General features: G+C 42.4%; 1 protein-coding gene across 2 annotated transcripts in view; it reads right to left on the minus strand.

Annotated features, from left to right (window-relative positions):
* LOC135511963 (tectonin beta-propeller repeat-containing protein 1-like) overlaps positions 1 to 20,951 on the minus strand; it is a 49,801-nt gene that overhangs the window by 19,111 nt on the left and 9,739 nt on the right. For both annotated transcript variants that reach the window (XM_064933501.1, XM_064933502.1), the window contains exons 11-13: positions 20,725 to 20,886; positions 20,475 to 20,624; positions 20,037 to 20,194 (exon numbers count right to left, since the gene is read on the minus strand). In XM_064933501.1, coding sequence (XP_064789573.1) covers positions 20,037 to 20,194; positions 20,475 to 20,624; positions 20,725 to 20,886 — 470 coding nt within the window. The remainder of the gene's footprint in view (positions 1 to 20,036; positions 20,195 to 20,474; positions 20,625 to 20,724; positions 20,887 to 20,951) is intronic.

The raw sequence follows: 20,951 nt of genomic DNA on the forward strand, positions 1-20,951 counted from the left end.
GCTATTCAGACAGTCAAGGCTATTCAGACAGTCAAGGCTATTCATACAGTTAAGGCTATTCAGACAGTTTAGGCTATTCAAACAGTCAAGGCTATTCAGACAGTCAAGGCTATTCATACAGTTAAGGCTATTCAGACAGTTTAGGCTATTCAGACAGTCAAGGCTATTCATACAGTTAAGGCTATTCAGACAGTTTAGGCTATTCAGACAGTCAAGGCTATTCAGACAGTCAAGGCTATTCAGACAGTCTAGGCTATTCAGACAGTCAAGGCTATTCAGACAGTCAAGGCTATTCATACAGTTAAGGCTATTCAGACAGTCAAGGCTATTCAGACAGTCAAGGCTATTCAGACAGTCAAGGCTATTCAGACAGTTTAGGCTATTCAGACAGTCAAGGCGATTCAGACAGTTAAGGCTATTCAGACAGTTTAGGCTATTAAGACAGTTTAGGCTATTCAGACAGTCAAGGCTATTCAGACAGTCAAGGCTATTCATACAGTTAAGGCTATTCAGACAGTTTAGGCTATTCAGACAGTCAAGGCTATTCAGACAGTCAAGGCTATTCAGACACTCAAGGCTATTCAGACAGTTAAGGCTATTCAGACAGTTTAGGCTATTCAGACAGTCAAGGCTATACAGACACTCAAGGCTATTCAGACAGTCAAGGCGATTCATACAGTTAAGGCTATTCATGCAGTTAAGGCTATTATGACAGTCAAGGCTATTCAGACAGTCAAGGCTATTCAGACAGTCAAGGCTATTCAGACAGTCAAGGCTATTCAGACAGTCAAGGCTATTCATACAGTTAAGGCTATTCAGACAGTTTAGGCTATTCAGACAGTCAAGGCTATTCAGACAGTCAAGGCTATTCAGACAGTCAAGGCTATACAGACACTCAAGGCTATTCAGTTCAGTCAAGGCGATTCATACAGTTAAGGCTATTCATGCAGTTAAGGCTATTATGACAGTTAAGGCTATTATGACAGTCAAGGCTATTCAGACAGTTAAGGCCATTCTGACAGTTAAGGCTATTATGACAGTCAAGGCTATTCAGACAGTTAAGGCTATTCTGACAGTTAAGGCTATTATGACAGTCAAGGCTATTCAGACAGTCAAGGCTATTCAGACATTCAAGGCTATTCAGACAGTTAAGGCTATTCTGACAGTCAAGGCTATTCAGACAGTTAAGGCCATTCTGACAGTTAAGGCTATTATGACAGTCAAGGCTATTCAGACAGTTAAGGCTATTCTGACAGTTAAGGCTATTATGACAGTCAAGGCTATTCAGACAGTCAAGGCTATTCAGACATTCAAGGCTATTCAGACATTCAAGGCTATTCAGACAGTCAAGGCGATTCAGACAGTCAAGGCGATTCAGACAGTTAAGGCTATTCAGACAGTTAAGGCTATTCAGACAGTTTAGGCTATTCAGACAGTCAAGGCTATTCAGACAGTCAAGGCTATTCAGACACTCAAGGCTATTCAGACAGTTAAGGCTATTCAGACAGTCAAGGCTATTCAGACAGTCAAGGCTATTCAGACAGTCAAGGCTATTCAGACAGTTTAGGCTATTCAGACAGTCAAGGCGATTCAGACAGTTAAGGCTATTCAGACAGTTTAGGCTATTAAGACAGTTTAGGCTATTCAGACAGTCAAGGCTATTCAGACAGTCAAGGCTATTCATACAGTTAAGGCTATTCAGACAGTTTAGGCTATTCAAACAGTCAAGGCTATTCAGACAGTCAAGGCTATTCATACAGTTAAGGCTATTCAGACAGTTTAGGCTATTCAGACAGTCAAGGCTATTCATACAGTTAAGGCTATTCAGACAGTTTAGGCTATTCAGACAGTCAAGGCTATTCAGACAGTCAAGGCTATTCAGACAGTCTAGGCTATTCAGACAGTCAAGGCTATTCAGACAGTCAAGGCTATTCATACAGTTAAGGCTATTCAGACAGTCAAGAATATTCAGACAGTCAAGGCTATTCAGACAGTCAAGGCTATTCAGACAGTCAAGGCTATTCAGACAGTTTAGGCTATTCAGACAGTCAAGGCGATTCAGACAGTTAAGGCTATTCAGACAGTTTAGGCTATTCAGACAGTCAAGGCTATTCAGACAGTCAAGGCTATTCATACAGTTAAGGCTATTCAGACAGTTTAGGCTATTCAGACAGTCAAGGCTATTCAGACACTCAAGGCTATTCAGACAGTTAAGGCTATTCAGACAGTTTAGGCTATTCAGACAGTCAAGGCTATACAGACAGTCAAGGCGATTCATACAGTTAAGGCTATTCAGACAGTTTAGGCTATTCAGACAGTCAAGGCTATTCAGACAGTCAAGGCTATTCAGACAGTCAAGGCTACACAGACACTCAAGGCTATTCAGTTCAGTCAAGGCGATTCATACAGTTAAGGCTATTCATGCAGTTAAGGCTATTATGACAGTTAAGGCTATTATGACAGTCAAGGCTATTCAGACAGTTAAGGCCATTCTGACAGTTAAGGCTATTATGACAGTCAAGGCTATTCAGACAGTTAAGGCTATTCTGACAGTTAAGGCTATTATGACAGTCAAGGCTATTCAGACAGTCAAGGCTATTCAGACATTCAAGGCTATTCAGACAGTTAAGGCTATTCTGACAGTCAAGGCTATTCAGACAGTTAAGGCCATTCTGACAGTTAAGGCTATTATGACAGTCAAGGCTATTCAGACAGTTAAGGCTATTCTGACAGTTAAGGCTATTATGACAGTCAAGGCTATTCAGACAGTCAAGGCTATTCAGACATTCAAGGCTATTCAGACAGTTAAGGCTATTCAGACAGTCAAGGCGATTCAGACAGTCAAGGCGATTCAGACAGTTAAGGCTATTCAGACAGTTAAGGCTATTCAGACAGTTTAGGCTATTCAGACAGTCAAGGCTATTCAGACACTCAAGGCTATTCAGACAGTTAAGGCTATACAGACAGTTTAGGCTATTCAGACAGTCAAGGCGATTAATACAGTTAAGGCTATTATGACAGTTAAGGCTATTCAGACAGTCAAGGCTATTCAGACAGTCAAGGCTATTCATACAGTCAAGGCTATTCAGACAGTTTAGGCTATTCAGACAGTTTAGGCTATTCAGACAGTTTAGGCTATTCAGACAGTCAAGGCTATACAGACACTCAAGGCTATTCAGACAGTCAAGGCGATTCATGCAGTTTAGGCTATTCAGACAGTCAAGGCTATACAGACACTCAAGGCTATTCAGACAGTCAAGGCGATTCAGACAGTGTAGGCTATTCAGACAGTTTAGGCTATTCAGACAGTTTAGGCTATTCAGACAGTCAAGGCGATTCAGACAGTTTAGGCTATTCAGACAGTCAAGGCGATTCAGACAGTCAAGGCAATTCAGACAGTTTAGGCTATTCAGACAGTCAAGGCGATTCATACAGTTAAGGCTATTCAGACAGTCAAGGTTATTCAGACAGTCAAGGTTATTCAGACAGTTAAGGCTATTATGACAGTTAAGGCTATTATGACAGTTAAGGCTATTATGACAGTTAAGGCTATTCTGACAGTCAAGGCTATTCAGACAGTTAAGGCCATTCAAGGCTATTCAGACAGTTAAGGCTATTATGACAGTTAAGGCTATTATGACAGTTAAGGCTATTATGACAGTTAAGGCTATTCAGACATTCAAGGCTATTCAGACAGTTAATGCTATTCTGACAGTCAAGGCTATTCAGACAGTTAAGGCCATTCTGACAGTTAAGGCTATTCTGACAGTCAAGGCTATTCAGACAGTCAAGGCTATTCTGACAGTCAAGGCTATTCAGACAGTCAAGGCTATTCAGACAGTCAAGGCTATTCAGACAGTCAAGGCTATTCAGACATTCAAGGCTATTCTGACATTCAAGGCTATTCAGACAGATAAGGCTATTCATACAGTCAAGGCTATTCAGACACTCAAGGCTATTCAGATATTCAAATATATTCAGACAGTCAAGACCATTCAGACAGTCCAGGCTATTCAGACAGTCAAGGCTATTCAGACACTCAAGGCAATTCAGATATTCAAATATATTCAGACAGTCAAGACCATTCAGACAGTCAAGGCTATTCAGACAGTCAAGGCTATTCAGACACTCAAGGCTTATTCATACAGTCAAGGCTATTCAGATGGTCAAGGCTATTCAGACATTCAAGGCTTTTCAGACAGTTAAGGCTATTCAGACAGTCAAGGCTATTCAGACATTCAAGGCTATTCAGACAGTTAAGGCTATTCAGACAGTTAAGGCTATTCATACAGTCAAGGCTATTCAGACACTCAAGGCTATTCAGATATTCAAATATATTCAGACAGTCAAGACCATTCAGACAGTCAAGGCTATTCAGACAGTCAAGGCTATTCAGACACTCAAGACTTATTCATACAGTCAAGGCTATTCAGACAGTCAGGGCTATTCATACAGTCAAGGCTATTCAGACAGTCAAGGCTATTCAGACAGTCAATGCTATTCAGACAGTCAAGGCTATTCAGAGAGTCAAGGCTATTCAGACAGTCAGGGCTATTCAGACGGTCAAGGCTATTCAGACGGTCAAGGCTATTCAGACACTCAAGGCTATTCAGACGGTCAAGGCTATTCAGACGGTCAAGGCTATTCAGACGGTCAAGGCTATTCAGACAGTCAAGGCTATTCAGACAGTCAAGGCTATTCAGACGGTCAAGGCTATTCAGACGGTCAAGGCTATTCAGACAGGTTAGGCTATTCAGACAGTTAAGGCTATTCATACAGTTAAGGCTATTCAGACAGTTTAGGCTATACAGACACTCAAGGCGATTCATACAGTTAAGGCTATTCAGACAGTCAAGTCTATTCAGACAGTCAAGGCTATTCAGACAGTCAAGGCTATTCAGACGGTCAAGGCTATTCAGACGGTCAAGGCTATTCAGACACTCAAGGTTATTCAGACAGTCAAGGTTATTCAGACAGTTAAGGCTATTATGACAGTTAAGGCTATTATGACAGTTAAGGCTATTATGACAGTTAAGGCTATTATGACAGTTAAGGCTATTCTGACAGTCAGGGCTATTCAGACGGTCAAGGCTATTCAGACGGTCAAGGCTATTCAGATATTCAAATATATTCAGACAGTCAAGACCATTCAGACAGTCAAGGCTATTCAGACAGTAAAGGCTATTCAGACACTCAAGGCTTATTCATACAGTCAAGGCTATTCAGATGGTCAAGGCTATTCAGACGGTCAAGGCTATTCAGACGGTCAAGGCTATTCAGACATTCAAGGCTTTTCAGACAGTTAAGGCTATTCAGACACTCAAGGCTATTCAGACAGTCAAGGCTATTCAGACAGTCAAGGCTATTCTGACAGTTAAGGCTATTATGACAGTCAAGGCTATTCAGACAGTCAAGGCTATTCAGACATTCAAGGCTATTCAGACAGTTAAGGCTATTCAGACAGTTAAGGCTATTCATACAGTCAAGGCTATTCAGACACTCAAGGCTATTCAGATATTCAAATATATTCAGACAGTCAAGACCATTCAGACAGTCAAGGCTATTCAGACAGTCAAGGCTATTCAGACACTCAAGACTTATTCATACAGTCAAGGCTATTCAGACAGTCAGGGCTATTCATACAGTCAAGGCTATTCAGACAGTCAAGGCTATTCAGACAGTCAATGCTATTCAGACAGTCAAGGCTATTCAGACAGTCAAGGCTATTCAGACAGTCAGGGCTATTCAGACGGTCAAGGCTATTCAGACACTCAAGGCTATTCAGATATTCAAATATATTCAGACAGTCAAGACCATTCAGACAGTCAAGGCTATTCAGACAGTCAAGGCTATTCAGACACTCAAGGCTTATTCATACAGTCAAGGCTATTCAGATGGTCAAGGCTATTCAGACGGTCAAGGCTATTCAGACATTCAAGGCTTTTCAGACAGTTAAGGCTATTATGACAGTCAAGGCTATTCAGACAGTCAAGGCTATTCAGACATTCAAGGCTATTCAGACAGTTAAGGCTATTCAGACAGTTAAGGCTATTCATACAGTCAAGGCTATTCAGACACTCAAGGCTATTCAGATATTCAAATATATTCAGACAGTCAAGACCATTCAGACAGTCAAGACTTATTCATACAGTCAAGGCTATTCATACAGTCAAGGCTATTCAGACAGTCAAGGCTATTCAGACAGTCAAGGCTATTCAGACAGTCAAGGCTATTCAGACAGTCAAGGCTATTCAGACAGTCAGGGCTATTCAGACGGTCAAGGCTATTCAGACAGTTAAGGCTATTCAGACAGTTTAGGCTATTCAGACAGTCAAGGCTATTCATACAGTTAAGGCTATTCAGACAGTTTAGGCTATTCAGACAGTCAAGGCTATTCAGACAGTCAAGGCTATTCAGACAGTCTAGGCTATTCAGACAGTCAAGGCTATTCAGACTGTCAAGGCTATTCATACAGTTAAGGCTATTCAGACAGTCAAGGCTATTCAGACAGTCAAGGCTATTCAGACAGTCAAGGCTATTCAGACAGTTTAGGCTATTCAGACAGTCAAGGCGATTCAGACAGTTAAGGCTATTCAGACAGTTTAGGCTATTAAGACAGTTTAGGCTATTCAGACAGTCAAGGCTATTCAGACAGTCAAGGCTATTCATACAGTTAAGGCTATTCAGACAGTTTAGGCTATTCAAACAGTCAAGGCTATTCAGACAGTCAAGGCTATTCATACAGTTAAGGCTATTCAGACAGTTTAGGCTATTCAGACAGTCAAGGCTATTCATACAGTTAAGGCTATTCAGACAGTTTAGGCTATTCAGACAGTCAAGGCTATTCAGACAGTCAAGGCTATTCAGACAGTCTAGGCTATTCAGACAGTCAAGGCTATTCAGACAGTCAAGGCTATTCATACAGTTAAGGCTATTCAGACAGTCAAGGCTATTCAGACAGTCAAGGCTATTCAGACAGTCAAGGCTATTCAGACAGTCAAGGCTATTCAGACAGTTTAGGCTATTCAGACAGTCAAGGCGATTCAGACAGTTAAGGCTATTCAGACAGTTTAGGCTATTAAGACAGTTTAGGCTATTCAGACAGTCAAGGCTATTCAGACAGTCAAGGCTATTCATACAGTTAAGGCTATTCAGACAGTTTAGGCTATTCAGACAGTCAAGGCTATTCAGACAGTCAAGGCTATTCAGACACTCAAGGCTATTCAGACAGTTAAGGCTATTCAGACAGTTTAGGCTATTCAGACAGTCAAGGCTATACAGACACTCAAGGCTATTCAGACAGTCAAGGCGATTCATACAGTTAAGGCTATTCATGCAGTTAAGGCTATTATGACAGTTAAGGCTATTCTGACAGTCAAGGCTATTCAGACAGTCAAGGCTATTCAGACAGTCAAGGCTATTCAGACAGTCAAGGCTATTCATACAGTTAAGGCTATTCAGACAGTTTAGGCTATTCAGACAGTCAAGGCTATTCAGACAGTCAAGGCTATTCAGACAGTCAAGGCTATACAGACACTCAAGGCTATTCAGTTCAGTCAAGGCGATTCATACAGTTAAGGCTATTCATGCAGTTAAGGCTATTATGACAGTTAAGGCTATTATGACAGTCAAGGCTATTCAGACAGTTAAGGCCATTCTGACAGTTAAGGCTATTATGACAGTCAAGGCTATTCAGACAGTTAAGGCTATTCTGACAGTTAAGGCTATTATGACAGTCAAGGCTATTCAGACAGTCAAGGCTATTCAGACATTCAAGGCTATTCAGACAGTTAAGGCTATTCTGACAGTCAAGGCTATTCAGACAGTTAAGGCCATTCTGACAGTTAAGGCTATTATGACAGTCAAGGCTATTCAGACAGTTAAGGCTATTCTGACAGTTAAGGCTATTATGACAGTCAAGGCTATTCAGACAGTCAAGGCTATTCAGACATTCAAGGCTATTCAGACAGTTAAGGCTATTCAGACAGTCAAGGCGATTCAGACAGTCAAGGCGATTCAGACAGTTAAGGCTATTCAGACAGTTAAGGCTATTCAGACAGTTTAGGCTATTCAGACAGTCAAGGCTATTCAGACACTCAAGGCTATTCAGACAGTTAAGGCTATACAGACAGTTTAGGCTATTCAGACAGTCAAGGCGATTAATACAGTTAAGGCTATTCAGACAGTCAAGGCTATTCAGACAGTCAAGGCTATTCATACAGTCAAGGCTATTCAGACAGTTTAGGCTATTCAGACAGTTTAGGCTATTCAGACAGTTTAGGCTATTCAGACAGTCAAGGCTATACAGACACTCAAGGCTATTCAGACAGTCAAGGCGATTCATGCAGTTTAGGCTATTCAGACAGTCAAGGCTATACAGACACTCAAGGCTATTCAGACAGTCAAGGCGATTCAGACAGTGTAGGCTATTCAGACAGTTTAGGCTATTCAGACAGTTTAGGCTATTCAGACAGTCAAGGCGATTCAGACAGTTTAGGCTATTCAGACAGTCAAGGCGATTCAGACAGTCAAGGCAATTCAGACAGTTTAGGCTATTCAGACAGTCAAGGCGATTCATACAGTTAAGGCTATTCAGACAGTCAAGGTTATTCAGACAGTCAAGGTTATTCAGACAGTTAAGGCTATTATGACAGTTAAGGCTATTATGACAGTTAAGGCTATTCTGACAGTTAAGGCTATTCTGACAGTTAAGGCTATTCTGACAGTCAAGGCTATTCAGACAGTTAAGGCCATTCAAGGCTATTCAGACAGTTAAGGCTATTCAGACAGTCAAGGCTATTCAGACAGTCAAGGCTATTCAGACAGTCAAGGCTATTCAGACAGTCAAGGCTATTCAGACATTCAAGGCTATTCTGACATTCAAGGCTATTCAGACAGATAAGGCTATTCATACAGTCAAGGCTATTCAGACACTCAAGGCTATTCAGATATTCAAATATATTCAGACAGTCAAGACCATTCAGACAGTCCAGGCTATTCAGACAGTCAAGGCTATTCAGACACTCAAGGCAATTCAGATATTCAAATATATTCAGACAGTCAAGACCATTCAGACAGTCAAGGCTATTCAGACAGTCAAGGCTATTCAGACACTCAAGGCTTATTCATACAGTCAAGGCTATTCAGATGGTCAAGGCTATTCAGACATTCAAGGCTTTTCAGACAGTTAAGGCTATTCAGACAGTCAAGGCTATTCAGACATTCAAGGCTATTCAGACAGTTAAGGCTATTCAGACAGTTAAGGCTATTCATACAGTCAAGGCTATTCAGACACTCAAGGCTATTCAGATATTCAAATATATTCAGACAGCAGTCAAGACCATTCAGACAGTCAAGGCTATTCAGACAGTCAAGGCTATTCAGACACTCAAGACTTATTCATACAGTCAAGGCTATTCAGACAGTCAGGGCTATTCATACAGTCAAGGCTATTCAGACAGTCAAGGCTATTCAGACAGTCAATGCTATTCAGACAGTCAAGGCTATTCAGACAGTCAAGGCTATTCAGACAGTCAGGGCTATTCAGACGGTCAAGGCTATTCAGACGGTCAAGGCTATTCAGACACTCAAGGCTATTCAGACGGTCAAGGCTATTCAGACGGTCAAGGCTATTCAGACGGTCAAGGCTATTCAGACAGTCAAGGCTATTCAGACAGTCAAGGCTATTCAGACGGTCAAGGCTATTCAGACGGTCAAGGCTATTCAGACAGGTTAGGCTATTCAGACAGTTAAGGCTATTCATACAGTTAAGGCTATTCAGACAGTTTAGGCTATACAGACACTCAAGGCGATTCATACAGTTAAGGCTATTCAGACAGTCAAGGCTATTCAGACAGTCAAGGCTATTCAGACAGTCAAGGCTATTCAGACAGTCAAGGCTATTCAGACGGTCAAGGCTATTCAGACGGTCAAGGCTATTCAGACACTCAAGGTTATTCAGACAGTCAAGGTTATTCAGACAGTTAAGGCTATTATGACAGTTAAGGCTATTATGACAGTTAAGGCTATTCTGACAGTCAGGGCTATTCAGACGGTCAAGGCTATTCAGACGGTCAAGGCTATTCAGATATTCAAATATATTCAGACAGTCAAGACCATTCAGACAGTCAAGGCTATTCAGACAGTCAAGGCTATTCAGACACTCAAGGCTTATTCATACAGTCAAGGCTATTCAGATGGTCAAGGCTATTCAGACGGTCAAGGCTATTCAGACGGTCAAGGCTATTCAGACATTCAAGGCTTTTCAGACAGTTAAGGCTATTCAGACACTCAAGGCTATTCAGACAGTCAAGGCTATTCTGACAGTTAAGGCTATTATGACAGTCAAGGCTATTCAGACAGTCAAGGCTATTCAGACATTCAAGGCTATTCAGACAGTTAAGGCTATTCAGACAGTTAAGGCTATTCATACAGTCAAGGCTATTCAGACACTCAAGGCTATTCAGATATTCAAATATATTCAGACAGTCAAGACCATTCAGACAGTCAAGGCTATTCAGACAGTCAAGGCTATTCAGACACTCAAGACTTATTCATACAGTCAAGGCTATTCAGACATTCAGGGCTATTCATACAGTCAAGGCTATTCAGACAGTCAAGGCTATTCAGACAGTCAATGCTATTCAGACAGTCAAGGCTATTCAGACAGTCAAGGCTATTCAGACAGTCAGGGCTATTCAGACGGTCAAGGCTATTCAGACACTCAAGGCTATTCAGATATTCAAATATATTCAGACAGTCAAGACCATTCAGACAGTCAAGGCTATTCAGACAGTCAAGGCTATTCAGACACTCAAGGCTTATTCATACAGTCAAGGCTATTCAGATGGTCAAGGCTATTCAGACGGTCAAGGCTATTCAGACATTCAAGGCTTTTCAGACAGTTAAGGCTATTATGACAGTCAAGGCTATTCAGACAGTCAAGGCTATTCAGACATTCAAGGCTATTCAGACAGTTAAGGCTATTCAGACAGTTAAGGCTATTCATACAGTCAAGGCTATTCAGACACTCAAGGCTATTCAGATATTCAAATATATTCAGACAGTCAAGACCATTCAGACAGTCAAGGCTATTCAGACAGTCAAGGCTATTCAGACACTCAAGACTTATTCATACAGTCAAGGCTATTCAGACAGTCAGGGCTATTCATACAGTCAAGGCTATTCAGACAGTCAAGGCTATTCAGACAGTCAATGCTATTCAGACAGTCAAGGCTATTCAGACAGTCAAGGCTATTCAGACAGTCAAGGCTATTCAGACAGTCAGGGCTATTCAGACGGTCAAGGCTATTCAGACGGTCAAGGCTATTCAGACGGTCAAGGCTATTCAGACGGTCAAGGCTATTCAGACAGTCAAGGCTATTCAGACAGTCAAGGCTATTCAGACGGTCAAGGCTATTCAGACGGTCAAGGCTATTCAGACGGTCAAGGCTATTCAGACACTCAAGGCTATTCAGACAGTCAAGGCTATTCAGACGGTCAAGGCTATTCAGACAGTCAAGGTTATTCAGACAGTCAAGGCTATTCAGACAGTCAAGGTTATTCAGACAGTTAAGGCTATTATGACAGTTAAGGCTATTATGACAGTTAAGGCTATTATGACAGTTAAGGCTATTCTGACAGTCAAGGCTATTCAGACAGTTAAGGCCATTCAAGGTTATTCAGACAGTTAAGGCTATTATGACAGTTAAGGCTATTATGACAGTTAAGGCTATTATGACAGTTAAGGCTATTATGACAGTTAAGGCTATTCTGACAGTCAAGGCTATTCAGACAGTTAAGGCCATTCTGACAGTTAAGGATATTCTGACAGTCAAGGCTATTCAGACAGTCAAGGCTATTCTGACAGTCAAGGCTATTCAGACAGTCAAGGCTATTCAGACAGTCAAGGCTATTCAGACAGTCAAGGCTATTCAGACATTCAAGGCTATTCTGATATTCAAGGCTATTCAGACAGATAAGGCTATTCAGACAGTCTAGGCTATTCAGACAGTCAAGGCTATTCAGACAGTCAAGGCTATTCATACAGTTAAGGCTATTCAGACAGTCAAGGCTATTCAGACAGTCAAGGCTACCCGGCTACCCGGATAAAGCACTAAATAAACTTCAGTTAGTGCTAAATACGGCTGCTAGAATCCTGACTAGAACCAAAAAATTTGATCATATTACTCCAGTGCTAGCCTCCCTACACTGGCTTCCTGTCAAAGCAAGGGCTGATTTCAAGGTTTTACTGCTAACCTACAAAGCATTGCATGGGCTTGCTCCTACCTATCTCTCTGATTTGGTCCTGCCGTACATACCTACACGTACGCTACGGTCACAAGACGCAGGCCTCCTAATTGTCCCTAGAATTTCTAAGCAAACAGCTGGAGGCAGGGCTTTCTCCTATAGAGCTCCATTTTTATGGAACGGTCTGCCTACCCATGTCAGAGACGCAAACTCGGTCTCAACCTTTAAGTCTTTACTGAAGACTCATCTCTTCAGTGGGTCATATGATTGAGTGTAGTCTGGCCCAGGAGTGGGAAGGTGAACGGAAAGGCTCTGGAGCAACGAACCACCCTTGCTGTCTCTGCCTGGCCGGTTCCCCTCTTTCCACTGGGATTCTCTGCCTCTAACCCTATTACAGGGGCTGAGTCACTGGCTTGCTGGGGCTCTCTCATGCCGTCCCTGAGGGGGTGCGTCACCTGAGTGGGTTGATTCACTGATGTGGTCATCCTGTCTGGGTTGGCGCCCCCCCTTGGGTTGTGCCGTGGCGGAGATCTTTGCGGGCTATACTCAGCTTTGTCTCAGGATGGTAAGTTGGTGGTTGAAGATATCCCTCCAGTGGTGTGGGGGCTGTGCTTTGGCATAGTGGGTGGGGTTATATCCTTCCTGTTTGGCCCTGTCCGGGGGTGTCCTCGGGTGGGGCCACAGTGTCTCCTGACCCCTCCTGTCTCAGCCTTCAGTATTTATGCTGCAGTAGTTTATGTGTCGGGGGCTGGGGTCAGTTTGTTATATCTGGAGTACTTCTCCTGTCCAATTCGGTGTCCTGTGTGAATCTAAGTGTGCGTTCTCTAATTCTCTCCTTCTCTCTCTCGGAGGACCTGAGCCCTAGGACCATGCCCCAGGACTACCTGACATGATGACTCCTTGCTGTCCCCAGTCCACCTGGCCGTGCTGCTGCTCCAGTTTCAACTGAACCGCGGCCCTAGGACCATGCCCCAGGACTACTTGACATGATGACTCCTTGCTGTCCCCAGTCCACCTGGCCGTGCTGCTGCTCCAGTTTCAACTGTTCTGCCTTATTATTATTCGACCATGCTGGTCATTTATGAACATTTGAACATCTTGGCCATGTTCTGTTATAATCTCTACCCGGCACAGCCAGAAGAGGACTGGCCACCCCACATAGCCTGGTTCCTCTCTAGGTTTCTTCCTAGGTTTTGGCTTTTCTAGGGAGTTTTTCCTAGCCACCGTGCTTCTACACCTGCATTGCTTGCTGTTTGGGGTTTTAGGCTGGGTTTCTGTACAGCACTTTGAGATATCAGCTGATGTACGAAGGGCTATATAAATAAATTTGATTTGATTTGATTTTGATTTGAAGGCTATTCAGACAGTCAAGGCTATTCAGACAGTCAAGGCTATTCAGACAGTTTAGGCGATTCAGACAGTTAAGGCTATTCAGACAGTTAAGGCTATTCAGACAGTTTAGGCTATTAAGACAGTTTAGGCTATTCAGACAGTCAAGGCTATTCAGACAGTCAAGGCTATTCATACAGTTAAGGCTATTCAGACAGTTTAGGCTATTCAGACAGTCAAGGCTATTCAGACAGTCAAGGCTATTCATACAGTTAAGGCTATTCAGACAGTTTAGGCTATTCAGACAGTCAAGGCTATTCATACAGTTAAGGCTATTCAGACAGTTTAGGCTATTCAGACAGTCAAGGCTATTCAGACAGTCTAGGCTATTCAGACAGTCAAGGCTATTCAGACAGTCAAGGCTATTCATACAGTTAAGGCTATTCAGACAGTCAAGGCTATTCAGACAGTCAAGGCTATTCAGACAGTCAAGGCTATTCAGACAGTTTAGGCTATTCAGACAGTCAAGGCGATTCAGACAGTTAAGGCTATTCAGACAGTTTAGGCTATTAAGACAGTTTAGGCTATTCAGACAGTCAAGGCTATTCAGACAGTCAAGGCTATTCATACAGTTAAGGCTATTCAGACAGTTTAGGCTATTCAGACAGTCAAGGCTATTCAGACAGTCAAGGCTATTCAGACACTCAAGGCTATTCAGACAGTTTAGGCTATTCAGACAGTCAAGGCTATACAGACACTCAAGGCTATTCAGACAGTCAAGGCGATTCATACAGTTAAGGCTATTCATGCAGTTAAGGCTATTATGACAGTTAAGGCTATTCTGACAGTCAAGGCTATTCAGACAGTCAAGGCTATTCAGACAGTCAAGGCTATTCAGACAGTCAAGGCTATTCAGACAGTCAAGGCTATTCATACAGTTAAGGCTATTCAGACAGTTTAGGCTATTCAGACAGTCAAGGCTATTCAGACAGTCAAGGCTATTCAGACAGTCAAGGCTATTCAGACAGTCAAGGCTATTCATACAGTTAAGGCTATTCATACAGTTAAGGCTATTCAGACAGTCAAGGCGATTCAGACAGTTAAGGCTATTCAGACAGTTTAGGCTATTCAGACAGTCAAGGCTATACAGACACTCAAGGCTATTCAGACAGTCAAGGCGATTCAGACAGTGTAGGCTATTCAGACAGTTTAGGCTATTCAGACAGTTTAGGCTATTCAGACAGTCAAGGCGATTCAGACAGTTTAGGCTATTCAGACAGTCAAGGCGATTCAGACAGTCAAGGCAATTCAGACAGTTTAGGCTATTCAGACAGTCAAGGCGATTCATACAGTTAAGGCTATTCAGACAGTCAAGGTTATTCAGACAGTCAAGGTTATTCAGACAGTTAAGGCTATTATGACAGTTAAGGCTATTATGACAGTTAAGGCTATTATGACAGTTAAGGCTATTATGACAGTTAAGGCTATTCTGACAGTCAAGGCTATTCAGACAGTTAAGGCCATTCAAGGTTATTCAGACAGTTAAGGCTATTATGACAGTTAAGGCTATTATGACAGTTAAGGCTATTATGACAGTTAAGGCTATTATGACAGTTAAGGCTATTCTGACAGTCAAGGCTATTCAGACAGTTAAGGCCATTCTGACAGTTAAGGCTATTCTGACAGTCAAGGCTATTCAGACAGTCAAGGCTATTCTGACAGTCAAGGCTATTCAGACAGTCAAGGCTATTCAGACAGTCAAGGCTATTCAGACATTCAAGGCTATTCTGACATTCAAGGCTATTCAGACAGATAAGGCTATTCATACAGTCAAGGCTATTCAGACACTCAAGGCTATTCAGATATTCAAATATATTCAGACAGTCAAGACCATTCAGACAGTCCAGGCTATTCAGACAGTCAAGGCTATTCAGACACTCAAGGCAATTCAGATATTCAAATATATTCAGACAGTCAAGACCATTCAGACAGTCAAGGCTATTCAGACACTCAAGGCTATTCAGACACTCAAGGCTTATTCATACAGTCAAGGCTATTCAGACGGTCAAGGCTATTCAGACGGTCAAGGCTATTCAGACATTCAAGGCTTTTCAGACAGTTAAGGCTATTCAGACACTCAAGGCTATTCAGACAGTCAAGGCTATTCAGACAGTCAAGGCTATTCTGACAGTTAAGGCTATTATGACAGTCAAGGCTATTCAGACAGTCAAGGCTATTCAGACATTCAAGGCTATTCAGACAGTAAAGGCTATTCAGACAGTTAAGGCTATTCATACAGTCAAGGCTATTCAGACACTCAAGGCTATTCAGATATTCAAATATATTCAGACAGTCAAGACCATTCAGACAGTCAAGGCTATTCAGACAGTCAAGGCTATTCAGACACTCAAGACTTATTCATACAGTCAAGGCTATTCAGACAGTCAGGGCTATTCATACAGTCAAGGCTATTCAGACAGTCTAGGCTATTCAGACAGTCAAGGCTATTCAGACAGTCAAGGCTATTCAGACAGTCAAGGCTATTCAGACAGTCAAGGCTATTCAGACAGTCAAAGCTATTCTGACACTCAAGGCTATTCAGACAGTCAAGGCTATTCAGACAGTCAAGGCTATTCAGACAGTTTAGGCTATTCAGACAGTCAAGGCTATTCAGACAGTCAAGGCGATTCAGACAGTTAAGGCTATTCAGACAGTTTAGGCTATTCAGACAGTCAAGGCTATACAGACACTCAAGGCTATTCAGACAGTCAAGGCTATTCAGACACTCAACGCTATTCAGACACTCAAGGCTATTCAGACAGTCAAGGCTATTCAGACAGTCAAGGCTATTCAGACAGTCAAGGCTATTCAGACAGTCAAGGCTATTCAGACAGTCAAGGCTATTCAGACAATCAAGGCTATTCAGACACTCAAGGCTATTCAGACAGTTAAGGCTATTCAGACAGTTAAGGCTATTCAGACAGTTTAGGCTATTCAGACAGTCAAGGCTATACATACACTCAAGGCTATTCAGACAGTCAAGGCTATTCAGACAATCAAGGCTATTCAGACACTCAAGGCTATTCAGACAGTTAAGGCTATTCATACAGTTAAGGCTATTCAGACAGTTTAGGCTATTCAGACAGTCAAGGCTATACATACACTCAAGGCTATTCAGACAGTCAAGGCGATTCATACAGTTAAGGCTATTATGACAGTTAAGGCTATTAAGACAGTTAAGGTTATTATGACAGTCAAGGCAATTCTGACACTCAAGGCTATACAGACAGTTAAGGCTATTCAGACACTCAAGGCTATACAAACAGTTAAGGCTATTCAGACACTCAAGGCTATTCAGACAGTTAAGGCTATTCAGACACTCAAGGCTATACAGACAGTTAAGGCAATTCAGACACTCAAGGCTATTCACACAGTCAAGGCTATTCAGACAGTTAAGGCTATTCAGACACTCAAGGCTATTCAGACAGTTAAGGCTATTCAGACAGTTAAGGCTATTCAGACAGTTTAGGCTATTCAGACAGTCAAGGCGATTCATACAGTTAAGGCTATTATGACAGTTAAGGCTATTCAGACAGTCAAGGCTATTCAGACAGTCAAGGCTATTCAGACAGTCAAGGCGATTCAGACAGTCAAGGCTATTCATACGGTTAAGGCTATTCAGACAGTTTAGGCTATTCAGACAGTCAAGGCGATTCAGACGGTTAAGGCTATTCAGACAGTTTAGGCTATTCAGACAGTTTAGGCTATTCAGACAGTTTAGGCTATTCAGACAGTTTAGGCTATTCAGACAGTCAAGGCGATTCAGACAGTCAAGGCTATTCATACGGTTAAGGCTATTCAGACAGTTTAGGCTATTCAGACAGTCAAGGCTATTCAGACAGTTAAGGCTATTCAGACAGTTTAGGCTATTCAGACAGTCAAGGCTATTCAGACAGTTAAGGCTATTCAGACAGTTTAGGCTATTCAGACAGTCAAGGCGATTCAGACAGTCAAGGCTATTCAGACAGTCAAGGCGATTCATACAGTCAAGGCGATTCATACAGTTAAGGCTATTCAGACAGTCAAGGCTATTCAGACAGTCAAGGCTATTCAGACAGTCAAGGCTATTCAGACAGTCAAGGCTATTCAGACAGTCAAGGCTATTCAGACAGTCAAGGCTATTCAGACAGTCAAGGCTATTCATACAGTTAAGGCTATTCAGACAGTTTAGGCTATTCAGACAGTCAAGGCTATTCAGACAGTCAAGGCTATTCAGACAGTCAAGGCTATTCATACAGTTAAGGCTATTCAGACAGTTTAGGCTATTCAGACAGTCAAGGCGATTCAGACAGTTAAGGCTATTCAGACAGTTTAGGCTATTCAGACAGTCAAGGCTATTCAGACAGTCAAGGCTATTCAGACAGTCAAGGCTATTCAGACAGTTTAGGCTATTCAGACAGTCAAGGCTATTCAGACAGTTTAGGCTATTCAGACAGTCAAGGCGATTCAGACAGTTAAGGCTATTCAGACAGTTTAGGCTATTCAGACAGTCAAGGCTATACAGACACTCAAGGCTATTCAGACAGTCAAGGCGATTCATACAGTTAAGGCTATTCATGCAGTTAAGGATATTCAGACAGTTAAGGCTATTCTGACAGTCAAGGCTATTCAGACAGTTAAGGCCATTCTGACAGTTAAGGCTATTATGACAGTCAAGGCTATTCAGACAGTTAAGGCTATTCTGACAGTTAAGGCTATTATGACAGTCAAGGCTATTCAGACAGTCAAGGCTATTCAGACATTCAAGGCTATTCAGACAGTTAAGGCTATTCAGACAGTCAAGGCGATTCATACAGTTAAGGCTATTATGACAGTTAAGGCTATTATGACAGTTAAGGCTATTCAGACAGTCAAGGCTATTCAGACAGTCAAGGCTATTCAGACAGTCAAGGCTATTCATACAGTTAAGGCTATTCATACAGTTAAGGCTATTCAGACAGTTTAGGCTATTCAGACACTCAAGGCTATACAGACAGTTAAGGCTATTCAGACACTCAAGGCTATTCAGACAGTCAAGGCTATTCAGACAGTTTAGGCTATTCAGACAGTTTAGGCTATTCAGACAGTTTAGGCTATTCAGACAGTTTAGGCGATTCAGACAGTCAAGGCGATTCAGACAGTCAAGGCGATTCAGACAGTTAAGGCTATTCAGACAGTTTAGGCTATTCAGACAGTCAAGGCTATTCAGACACTCAAGGCTATTCAGACAGTCAAGGCTATTCAGACAGTTTAGGCTATTCAGACAGTTTAGGCTATTCAGACAGTTTAGGCTATTCAGACAATCAAGGCTATACAGACACTCAAGGCTATTCAGACAGTCAAGGCGATTCATGCAGTTAAGGCTATTCAGACAGTTTAGGCTATTCAGACAGTTTAGGCTATTCAGACAGTCAAGGCGATTCAGACAGTTTAGGCTATTCAGACAGTCAAGGCGATTCAGACAGTCAAGGCTATTCAGACAGTTTAGGCTATTCAGACAGTCAAGGCTATTCAGACAGTCAGGGCTATTCAGACAGTCAAGGCTATTCAGACAGTCAAGGCTATTCAGACAGTTTAGGCTATTCAGACAGTTTAGGCTATTCAGACAGTCAAGGCGATTCATACAGTTAAGGCTATTCAGACAGTCAAGGTTATTCAGACAGTCAAGGTTATTCAGACAGTTAAGGCTATTATGACAGTTAAGGCTATTATGACAGTTAAGGCTATTATGACAGTTAAGGCTATTATGACAGTTAAGGCTATTATGACAGTTAAGGCTATTCTGACAGTCAAGGCTATTCAGACAGTTAAGGCTATTATGACAGTTAAGGCTATTATGACAGTTAAGGCTATTATGACAGTCAAGGCTATTCAGACAGTTAAGGCTATTCTGACAGTTAAGGCTATTATGACAGTTAAGGCCATTCTGACAGTTAAGGCTATTCGGACAGTCAAGGCTATTCAGACAGTCAAGGCTATTCTGACAGTCAAGGCTATTCAGACAGTCAAGGCTATTCAGACAGTCAAGGCTATTCAGACAGTCAAGGCTATTCAGACAATCAAGGCTATTCAGACACTCAAGGCTATTCAGACACTCAAGGCTATTCAGACAGTCAAGACTATTCAGACAATCAAGGCTATTCAGATATTCAAATATATTCAGACAGTCAAGACCATTCAGACAGTCAAGGCTATTCAGACAGTCAAGGCTATTCAGACAATCAAGGCTATTCAGACATTCAAATATATTCAGACAGTCAAAGATATTCAGACAGTCATGACTATTCAGACAGTCAAGACTATTCAGTTTTTAAGTGCATACATCTGATTAATCTAATATCTACAAATAATAAATCCATCATATCGTTTTTATCAAGCCTTTATAAAGCATCGATAACAGCCCAGAGGACGTGTCTTACATCTGGTCGCAGGGTGTGGGGTAGGGACATGCTTCCAGGCTTGGCGAAGGCTCACAGACGAAGATGTCTCCTTTACAGGTGACTGACCAGAGGGCCTGTTTAGAGGGGGGACCCTGGATCCCCCGGGAGTCACAGCACGACACACTCAGCAGGGCCAGCTGGGGGTGCAGAGAGACAGTCAAAACATTCCCAGACTACAACTTATAAAGGATAGCATGCAGAGAGTCTTCATAAGCCCTACATAGAGGCAAAGTCATGCTACATAGGGTCATATAAAAGATCCATACATCTGATGCTTTACTAAACGTGGAATAACCCTTTCACCATCCTTTATTTAGCATGACATTTCCTTATGAATAAACATATGATATTCTGTGAAAATTGAGAACTTGTACTGTGTGTCTGGTTCAGGTGTAAGACAGTGATCATATAACCTACCCAGTCGTGCATCTCCAGCTCGGTGGCAGCAGCCAGTCTGATAGGCCACCTCTGTTTGGTCCTCTCTGCTGTGTAGACGGCAAACGTGTGTTTGGAGTCATTCAGCACTGGCACCAAGATAGTCACCTCGTTGATGAACACATGCAGGTACTGGATATAGGGAGGAGAGGAGGAGGGGAGAAACAAGATGAATAAATAACTAATTACAGATCATCCAAAATACACACACACACTGTGGCCCTCCCCTCACCTTCTTCTCCTCGTTGAAGTTGTAGTAGAGGAAGAGAATGCCATCCTGGTTTCCCTCTGGTCCTGAGAACTGCTCCAGGGCAAACCTCACGTCCACCCACTTATGGGGCTTCCAGTCCCTCCACCACTGCATGGTCCCTTTCTTCACCCACACAGACTGGGACTGAGGGGGAGGGAGGGAGAGAAGGGGGGACGGAGGGGGGAGGGAGGGAGAGAAGGAGGGGACGG

Source organism: Oncorhynchus masou, chromosome 24 (assembly GCF_036934945.1).
Source record: "Oncorhynchus masou masou isolate Uvic2021 chromosome 24, UVic_Omas_1.1, whole genome shotgun sequence".
Taxonomy (NCBI): domain Eukaryota; kingdom Metazoa; phylum Chordata; class Actinopteri; order Salmoniformes; family Salmonidae; genus Oncorhynchus; species Oncorhynchus masou.